This window comes from Octodon degus, unplaced genomic scaffold (assembly GCF_000260255.1).
Source record: "Octodon degus isolate 3935 unplaced genomic scaffold, OctDeg1.0 scaffold00028, whole genome shotgun sequence".
NCBI classification, from domain to species: Eukaryota; Metazoa; Chordata; class Mammalia; order Rodentia; family Octodontidae; genus Octodon; species Octodon degus.
This window is the reverse complement of record NW_004524604.1, coordinates 14,286,375-14,297,461: the sequence shown is the minus strand read 5'-3', so window position 1 is coordinate 14,297,461 and position 11,087 is coordinate 14,286,375. Positions and strand designations below refer to the sequence as shown.

Here is an 11,087-nt window from a genome sequence, read left to right as displayed (position 1 = left end):
TTTTGTGTTTCTTCTTTCAATTTTACATGCATGCTTTTAATACGAACAACTAGTTGAAAGACAATGCTATGCGTTAAAGCAAATTCTGTGAAATTCATATTTATTTTGGTAAGTGAAATCCTGTGTCATTTTAACTTCTCTGTTTTAATACTATTCTGAACTTTCTTTAAAAAAATTTAAAAAAGAAATAAATGCCAACAATAAGGTATTTCTATCTCCCAAGCAGGGAGATAGAAATTTTGCAAATGGGAAATGTACCAAGGGGTAAAAGAAGAGAAGAATGAAGGGAATATAAAAAGAATTAAGATATACCATGTATCAAGCCCTCTCAATAGATATTATCATCATGTACTACAAACATAGAATAAGAAACACACAACTTTATGTAATGAATGACTTTTTTATGTATTTAGTACAGGGTCTACAGGGTCTCACTACATGGATCGGACTTGTAGCAATCCTCCTGTTTTCAGCCTCCCAAGCACTGGGATTACAGGTGCTTACCAGCACCCCCAGTCTCAGTCACAGTCTCAGCACACCCGAGTGGCAGAGTCAGCTCAGCACCCCAGGGATCAAATGCTAGTCCCTGCATCTGCCTAAGTAGGCACTTTAGTCCACTGAGCTATCTGGCTGATCCCTATGAATGACTGTTTTTTTAAAATAAATATGTATCATCTCATATTAAGAGCAGTGAAAAAATACGATGAAGTTGTATGTGGAAAGTTGGTATGTGATGCTTCCTTCTGAACTTTGATATTACCCTGAAGCGTTCTCATTGGTTCTGTAGAAAAACAAAGCAAAGCAAAACAAAATATATCTGACTTTGTGTTTGGATACTAACCATCACATAAAGTACAATGTGTTACAACACACTGACCTATCTTTTACTAGGGTGAGAAAGTGTCTTATGAGATTTGCCTTTTCTTATTTTGACTACTACCATTTGCTTTGATTTAAAAAAAAAAAAAAGCCAGTTTCATTTTAAATAGACTACATACAACAATGGTTTCTTTTGACTTTGTTTTGCACGAGAATAATGTACAATTTTATTTTTGTGGGAACACATAAGCAGTACTATAATGAAAATGAAAATTATATAATTAAGTTTCAATAAGTTTATTTAAAGCCAAATATTGAAATTTCTAATTTTGAATTATAATACAATTTGTCATAAGTATACTGTCCAGCCACTGGAGGGCGATCATAGTGAAATTTTATTATGTTTTTATAACAAATTTTACCAGTTGTATGCTCTGTGCCATATTTTTTAAACTTATATGTTCATCTAATTTGAAGAATGTCTCCTACTCTTTTGAGGTTAATTTTCTCATATAGACAAAATTGGCATTTTTCCAAATGAGCAGAACATGATTTATAACCAGTGCTTGCTTCCTAGAAAGGGAGTAGTTTCAGTTCTAGCAGAATCGAGGTTCTTGGATAAACACTGATCAATCAATATAGATATTCCTTGATATATAAATCATATGAAGCATGTTGAGAGTCACTAAAATAAAATACAGAGTTATTAAAATACACAAAGAAATGGTCAGATAGCTTATTTACAATTTGAGATGGTCAGTACTTGTATTGTCGATACCTGTATGTAGAAGTTGAAGCATTAAGCTGTTCAATAGACCTTACATACAAACATGAATATCATGAGGAAAAGGGAGAGAGGAAGCTCTGCCACTTGCAGGAACCACCACAGGGAAGCAGCTACTTAAAGCCTGTGGAGAACAGGACTCTTTGCCATCCTCCTGTGTACACTTGGGTTTCTTAAGTCCCTTCAGAGCCTAACTCCACTGTCACGACAGCAAAGCTTGATTTTCTCAGCGCTTTCCACAAATCTTAGAGTCAGAATCCATGTCCCATGTTCCTATATCATTCTCTTTATACATCTATAACAGAATGTTCAAAATGCTGTAAGTGTTTATACAGCTTCCTTCCTCACTAGCTGGTACATCCTGTGAAGAGAGGAATATGCTTCAACTGCCAGACTGTAAACTACAGAGTCTACCAAGGTCAAGTACACCCACTTCAGCACTGACTAATAAATGTCTGGAAGATAACAGCCTCCACTCCGTGCCCCTCTTGCAATTACAGAGGGCAGGGATAACTCCTAATCTCATCGCAAAAATTTAGTGTTAAAACTTTTATGCAAGTTTTTCTTTTCCTGATATATGCAGTTTTTTGGTGAACTGTGATTTGGCACCCTATCCACATTCAATAGCTGTTTATTGAATCAATCCAGTAATTGGTTTATTTAAAAATCAATTTTAACTATTACTGCAGCTCTTTGGAGTGAAGAAAGAACCTTTCAGTATATTCATCCTACCTGGAGCAACATGCAAATTGTAGTGAGGGGCATCAGGCCTTGCATCTGGTGTTTTGGTTTGATTTTCCATTTCATCCGCAGGCTGCTCAGGGGCTGTGGGTAGTACAGCTTGAGGGAAAAAATATATATATATATATATATATATATATATATAATATATACATGATTTACAAGAAAATGATAACATGATCGTACAGCATGATATATTCATCAGGGAATATATTCAATATAAAAGACACTCATTTCTTATGAAAATCTATTGTTTATCATACATTACATATAGATTAGGAAATTTCAATAATTTTAAGTCAAGCCTTGATTAAAATAACACAGAAGAGTTACATTGTGCTTGTGAGTACAGCAGTAAGTTTTTAAACCACTGGTATAAAAACTGGTATCAAAAAGTGGTATATTTTTATACCACTGGTAGAAAAATCAGCTGACCTGATTTTGCCCTCTATCTACATGGTAAATTGGCTCCCATGACAGTGAAAATTCTTTCTCCTATCATTTGAGAAAATGGCAAATGCAGAGTGAACTTGGTTTTTCCTGACCCTCTTTGAAAGTTGCCGTATAAATCAATTCCAAGTAGAAGACCACACTCAGCAGTTGAAAACGGGTGGTGGTGTCGCACCTGAGACACACTGCCCGTCCTGCCTGTGCAGCGACTTGTTTGCTTGCTTCCTCTATTCTTCCTAAAATAGTCTTGCCATAGAACTGTATGAGGGAGGAACTGAACCCTGTCCTGTGGGTATGATTAGACAAACTCCTCCCTGAACTTCAGTAAGAAAAAATTCTGAACCTAACAATGGGCTGACTTTTATCTCAGAGATAATTTAAACTCCATGACTCTACAGCTTCTCACTTTTTTTTTTTTTTTTTTTGCAGAACCAGGGATTGAACTCAGGCCCTTGAGCCTGCCAGGGAAGTGCTTATTCCACTGAGCTATCTCCCCAGTCCCAGCTTCTCACTTTATACAGGCTACTAAGAAGCGCAGGGTCTGCTCTCTCCTATGAAAGGCGAGATGTCCCTGCAGCTCGGCACTCCCACCACCTCTTTGCAGACCTCCTTCCTGATCTTTACCTTTCCTTTACCTGATTTCCCTCGCTTACTTTAAGGATTGCTCAGAAGGTAGGTGCCAAGAGAGGTTTGTTAGTAATTTTGACAAATAAAAACAGAAAGACACACTACATAGATAAATATATACACTGAGATATACATATATACAAATACTAAACAACATCAAACTTTAAAATGAAAAGAATTATGTTTTTAAGGAAAAAAAACACACAATTCATATTTGAAAATGAAGCACTTTTACATTTATTCACAAAAATATACCTGACATTTTGAAGAATCCAATTATCCTGCAAGAAAGAAAATATTTTAATGCCTTAAGATATGTGTGTACATATAAGTAGTATTATGACTTAGTAACACATAAGGCAGGTTCTGACACTTCTTTAGGCACCAGTCCTTCCATCCACCACCTCATTAATTCTGTAAATATGTGCTGAATTCCCACTAGATATGATACTAGGTATGATTACAGATGTGAAGGATGGGCTAGGGGGTCTTTGGAAGGTTTCATCCAGAACAGTAGTGAGATCTGACTAGGCTGGACCCTGAGAGCAGGAGCGAAAGCAAGAAGCCGCGAGGGGTGGCAGCAGCACTCCTGGGGAGACCTGTAAATGACTCAGACTGGAGCTCTCTCCTGGTGTGTTTTTAATTTTAAAAATTATTATAGTAAAAGATATATTGCCATAAATCTCTCTCACAACTTTCACCCCTCACTTCAAATACACATTGAATCATTCTTGCACCTTCTAACGCAGGTCTGGAAGTCCTCTTTCATGAGTGTCTTTACAAGGTGTGATTAACAACATACAGGTGAATCTGCCACTGAGTGCCGTCTAGTGGATTATTCCTCAGATCTGGCACCCTCAGATTTTTGGCTCATCCTCAGTCAAAATGACTATGAATGGCAAGTGTTTGAATTGATTTGGGACATCAAGGTAGCCACACAGCCCAGCTAAAGCTACAAGAGAGGACTTTCAGAATTGTTTTTGAAAGTAGCAAGAATGATGGAAATAAATGAGCTCAAAGAAAGGGGAATTATTTTGAGGATTATTAATGGGACTATGTTTTTTATATCATAAATTTTTAAATTTGAAATAAGCACTTGTTAATCAGACCTCTTTTATAGTATGATTCCATTTTGGAACGTTCAATTGAAAATCTTAAAATACACCAACAAATACATACCTGGAGGACAACGTTAAGAAAATGCTAAGTAATTAATAAAAAAATATCCGGAAAATGGCTCTACATAAGGGACAACCTATATAGGGACCAAGGTTGAGCAGGGGCTTTCGAAAAGATCTACATCCATCCCAATGTCACAGTTCTCATAGGAATGGAAACAGTGGTGATACACATTATTAGTTTTTAAAGCATACATATATATTTAAATATGCATATTTATGTGTGTGACATCATTTCAAAGTAAGTAATGCAATTTGGCAGCTATATGCTAGCTCTGATCTTCTAATTAAAGGTCTGTTGTTCCTTTTTGTAAACCTGAGATCGCAAATCATCAAAGAACTAGTAAGAATAGTTTTGAAGTGCCTTATTGAAAAACTGGCAATTATCCATTTACTCATCCATGCATCCATCCACCCATCCACCCATCCATCCATCCATCCATCCATCCATCCATCCATCCACCCGTCCACCTGTCCACCCATCCATCCATCCATCCATCCATCCAGCCAGCCATCCATCCATCCATCCATTCATCCATCCACCCATCCACCTGTCTATCCATCCATCCATCCATCCATCCATCCATCCATCCATCCATCCAACATCTTTTTAGCTTTTGACCTCGGCAAACTGTGCAGCACAGCACAAAAGCAGCAAATAGTAACTGCTGAATCCAAGACATGTATTTTAAATATTACTACTTTTAAAATGTTTCATTTTTAAAATGCTATAAAACATGGAGGAAAAATACAGAAATCAGGAGTCCAACCCTGAAGTAGTACTTCTGAAGAACAGGCCTCAAAATCTTGACTTTTTTCCTAATCCCAAGTGATTCTTACACTCAATCAGGCACAATTAAGATCATACACATAAAGAAATATAGCAGTTCTTAATTAAGGCAGGCAAAATTAAGTTGCGATTAAAGAGACTGAATAGCAAGTTTTAAAAAACATTATCATTTTAGAAATGTATGAAACTTAAAAACAACTAGTACCAATGAATTGTTATTTTACTACTCCTCTTCCTTGAATCACAGTTTTTCTGTCATTGCCCTACATTCTGATCCTTTCCTCGTATTTTTCTACATTATTATTTTATCTAAATTTATGTAAAACAGGATAATTTCCAGTTGGTACAAATGTTAACTTAATTATACCTTAATACTCAGTGAATTGTTTCAGAGTTTCCGAGCAAAAAATGCCTTATGTTGAAGAGACAGGTGTTTGGCTTTATAACAGATGGAAACCACTTTAGATAACTGAGCTACGTCTCCCTAACAGGTTAGTATTATAAAGTCCAGAGAGCTCTTATTTGCGGAGGTCTTGGTATTTGGAAGATATACTATTCATACAGGGGAATCTAAGCTGATTGGCATAAAATAGTGCCGAATCCACCAATGGTGTAGCTGAGGCCCAACTTACACTTGCTGCCTTTGAGGCAGTGCTCATATTAAATCACCTCCGACTGGAAGACACTTTGTGTGGACATCACTTTTCCAATACTGTAATGTTATACTCTTGCTCTTCAATTTTACTCTTGCAAACAATGATATTTTTCTGAAGCTCAGTAAACCCAAAGGATCTAGAACTCATACTGCATGTATTTGAAACTTGAGTCAGAAAATCCAGAGTTGTTAGCTCATTGCAGTTCAATATTAACTGAACTCTGTCCTCGTTTTTGGGTAGGAGAGACTGCACTGGTGAGACCCTCTAGGCCCAAAGCTTTGAAGCCTATATGTGTATATGCATTCTAAAAGCCTGGGTCTGCCTTGTCTTTGGAGCCTTCAGCCCCAAAAGGAAAGAAAATAAAGTAGAGAAGCTTTATGAATGATTCCTTCTGCTTGGTAGCAAGGACAGAATAAAAGCCTGATACCCCCAAAGTCCTATACTAGATACGATAGTATACCATCTTCTTCAATAGATTTAGTATGTAATTGTTAGGATATGATATCCTTTGTCCTTCCTAACCTCTTGAGGTAGACACTGTATCCTCTATATGAAAGCTTTAAAAGGCTTAATGATAAGTAGAGTACAATGGTGAGTTCTGTCAGTTACACTAGCAAATGTTCAAATCTGAGGAGGTGATGGGAACCTTGAATTCAAAACCACTTGGCAGACATATGGGTGGCCTGGAAACCTCTAAACCCATAGCCAGTATTAGAAGTGAGGACAGTCTTGTTGGGGATTATACCCATACATCTGGATTCTGTGTCAACTCTGATAAGTAGATTGCAATAGCTCAGTGGATTAAAGTGCCTGCAAGCAGGCGCAGGGGCCAGGGATCGATTGCTCAGCCTGCCATGCTGGCCCTGCACCCAGGGCACACTGAGATGGCTATGGAGACTGGTGTGGTGGTGCAATCCTGTAATCTCAGCTCTTGGGAGGCTGTAAACAGGCGGATCACTACGAGTCTGATCTAGTAGTGAGACCCTGAGCACCCTGTAAACCCTTCCCTAAAATAAAAATAAAAAAAAATGACAACTAGATTGCAGTACTTGATTATAGTAGCAGAATCATAGTGGTAAAATAGCAGAAAAGTGCCATCAAGACAGTACTGTTTCGGCGAAGCCTGAATTATAGTACACAGTTGAGAATAGGTACAGCGATCACTCCATAAGAGTTTTTGTTGACTTAAACAATCAATATGCAAATGAAACTTACTGATATTAATTTAACTTTCACAAGTCTCTCTTTTATAAATCCAAGTAAATTTCCTATATATCAAGTCCCAAGTGAAATTTAATGCATGCTATAATATGAAACATTAAAATCATATTCTTAAAAAACATAGACACAGTTTTAGAAAAATCATTAAATATTTAATGACTTAAATATTTAAAATAATCTGGATTATTATAATAATTAAGTTTTTAAGGTATGAAAAAGCTGGAGGAAATATTCTAAAATAAACTGTTTTTATTTAAATTTTCAGACATGTATTAGTACTCGTACAGATTAAATGAATTAATAGATGGAACTTTCTAGGCTACTGTCAACCAGATAATAGACAAGCAAAAACAGAAGACAAAACTAATCTTGTAACAAAAACAAGTCATAACAGAGACTCACACTAACAAGATAACACACTAACTCTATTCAGATATAACGTGCTGTGAAAAGATCATATAAATAAAGATTTCTCGGCAGCATTATAAATTTAACATTTTTATCTAATTTTTGCATAAAATAAATACTACAAGAAACTTGAGATTAATTTTTGCAATGGGCAAATGAAAATATTCAGAAAATGCCATTGCCAGTCCTACAGAAAACCCACTATTATTATGGACTGCTGGACTATATTGGAGTATTTTGTTGAATTCACGCACCTACAGTATTTAAATGGCAATGGGATACCTTTCTCTAAAAAAACTAAACAAGAAAAGGGGATACAAATGAACATCCATTTTGTATCTGTATATTCAAAATAGTTAGGATAGATATACAGTTACTTTCTCTTAATTTAATGAATAGAAAGATTTGTTATAATAGTGTTTGTGGACAGGATATCATATCTGTATCTTGTACAATGAATAACCACTAAGACAACAATATGCAATGTATTAATTATTGAAACTGTGCTAGCAATCAGTTTTGAAACTATCTCATTGCTATTTGTTTTGCAATAAAGTTATTTAAAAAATAAAATTAAAAATTTAAATTTAAATTTAAAACAGAAAATGTAATCAAGTTTATAGTTTGTTTGGGTTTTTTTAGCAGTAGCAAAGTTTCACATGTACTAAAGGTAGGAAAACAACAGCCTCTGCAGAGAAAAGCAGGCCAAATAAAAGGAAAAATGAAGAAAACAATTTAAAAATACATCTTACAGCACAGGGTAGGCTAACATGAAGAGACATGGTATCTACACTGTTGTTTTTGTAACCCACATAAATATTTTTATTTTATTCATATCATGATTCCTTCCAAAGAAAAGGCATATGGTAGGACATTGCCTTCTTTTTAGCAAATCTTGTGAATTTTGCAGATTGTTAATGTGGTTTTATTTTAAAATAGAAGATCAGCTTAAGTGAAAGCAAACTGACAGGCACAATCCCTAATAGCTTTTATTAAACACATTAAACTAGCTCAAATTGTTCCATTTTAGTTTAGAAAAAAATAGTTTTGTTATATGCTGTACAAAAACTGCCAGAAAAACAATATTTTTGTGGTGTTTATACAGCACATTTAAGAAAACATTATCATGCCAACTATGCTATCTGGAAAACTGCCAGATCATGCCCTTTTGTATTATTTTCTGGCTACTCAAACAAGGTGTCATACGGCTTACAGTACGAAACTGTCTCTTGTTCTTTTCAAACAGCACTTCACTATGTAGTTCAAGCCTGCCTTGAAGCCACTACCTAGCCCAGACTAGCCTCAAATTTGGGGTGCTCCTCCTGCCTCAGCCTCCCAAGTGCTGGGATTAGAGGCATGTGCCATTACACCCAGCTGAAATCATCTTGATATAAGACTATGTTTATGAGAAAAAGTCTTTAAAATAGATGTTATCTACAAACAAATATTAAAGCAGTACACAGATTTACAAGACAAATAGAATTTCTTTCTCCGGTTCCCATTTCCAATCTGTATAGTACATTTTTGTCTACAAACTAATTGATATGCATTTTAATAAAAAGGGCAATTTTCATGTGGTGTTCTGTATCAGGCCTTTATGATTTATTAAAATGTGTTGCTGCTGATGACATTTCAGCTCACATAGCCTTATTTGTTTAAGGGGACAGCACCATAATGTATACAACTGGCTGCTTAATAATGAAACTTAGTTTATATGGTTATACATAGCACTGCAATGGATACTTTGCATATACTTTTCTATACCTGTGTGGGAAATAATTACAAATACAGTTGATGGATCAAAGCTGTGTACTTTTGGTACTGTCAAATTGTATTACAAAAAAAGTGAATCAATGTATGCACCAGACAAAATGTTACATTTCCAATGCAGAACTTTGTCAAAATTTTTGCCACTGTTAAAAGATAGGAAAAAAACTAGTCTCATATACTATGTGCCTTAGAATGGAAGAGATCGAGTAGTTTTGTTATGTCTGAAAGTCTTTTCATCTCCATTTCTGTAAACTGTCATCTGTTCTTTTCTTTGTTATGTTTTGAATATGTGTGTGCAATTTTTTATGAAGGTTAATAAATTTTGTATTTTAGATTTTTCTCATAATTCTTCATTTGTTATTTATTAAGCCTTTCTCCCCATGTAATAGTCTAAGATTTTTGTGGTGTCTTTTAGATGTTTTCCTTCCTAAAAATAGGGTATCTAATACTCTCGTCCTAAGAATGGATACGCTACAGGTAAACTTTAGTATGATGGTGGTGAAACCTATGAGGAATATGGGTATTTTTATGTTTCCTGTTTTTAACAAAAGTTATGAGAAACTTTGGACAGTATTTCTCCATTCAATTCCTACAAAAAAGCATCATGGACATCAATATGAGTGAAGAAGAAAAAGCAAAGGATTCCCAAAGGAAACATCAAAAAGCTTTTTCAAGGGCCGGGGAGATAGCTCAGCAGATTAAGTGCTTGTTTAGGCAAGCGCAGGAAGCGGGTCTATCCCTGGTCTGCCTCACCCCTGGACACACTTGTGGCGCATGCCTGTAATCCCAGTGCTGGGCAGGGAGGCTGAAAACAGGAGGATCACTACCGGTCAGAGCTGCGTAACGAGACTCTGTATCAAATACACTAAAAAAGAGGATTTTCAAAGAGAAAGTAAATGAAGATTCCATATGGGAAACTTTGTGAAAGACAGTATCTTTTATAATAAAAGCTAATACATGCTGAAAAGAAATGTGGGGGAACTTAATCACAGACAAGAACTACTATTCTTCGTATTACACAAGCAACATTACTTTTTCTTTAAGAAAGATGAATGTTTCATAGACATTTTTAATAAGTCATTTCAAATCATGATTTTAAAAATACATGTGTTGATATGTGTGTAGAGGAGAGGGCCAGCAAGCGACTGTTTTGCCTCTTTTGCTTCTGATTGTGGTACAATTTATAATATGCTTTGAAATATATTCTTGTGAACACTCTGGGGAGTGGCCGTGGCTGAAAATTGATCACACATCTGAGGGGTGAGCTAAGGCTGCTTGGAGAACAAAAAGCTCCAGAGCAAGCCTGATCAGGCTGTTTCAGTCCAGAGAATGCCAAGCCTAGACAATCCAAGCCAGGAGTTGCTAGGCAAGGATATGTCAAGTGGCACTTTGTCAAATATATAAAAAAAAATCCCTACAGTGCTTGAGCAGTTTTCTTTCCTCCCACAGGGACAGACAGGCCCCCAACTCCACAGTGGGATGGGGCAAAACACTTTTAGAGTTAGGAAGTGTTTAAAACCATATATTATTCCACTTTGGAATGTACCATAAACTATACTACCAAATCCTGATCAGTAGCTTGAGAATTATTTCGATGTGTTCTATATACAAACAATGCTTCTGGGATCCTTCACCCTTGAAAA

The 11,087-nt window shown here is 35.9% G+C and overlaps 1 protein-coding gene across 1 annotated transcript in view; it reads right to left on the bottom strand.

Moving 5' to 3' along the window:
- The window catches only part of Plscr4 (phospholipid scramblase 4), a 36,843-nt gene that overhangs the window by 22,422 nt on the left and 3,334 nt on the right, over nt 1–11,087 (bottom strand). The window contains exons 2-3 of the mRNA XM_023713065.1: nt 3,677–3,702; nt 2,336–2,443 (exon numbers count right to left, since the gene is read on the bottom strand). Coding sequence (XP_023568833.1) covers nt 2,336–2,443; nt 3,677–3,702 — 134 coding nt within the window. The remainder of the gene's footprint in view (nt 1–2,335; nt 2,444–3,676; nt 3,703–11,087) is intronic.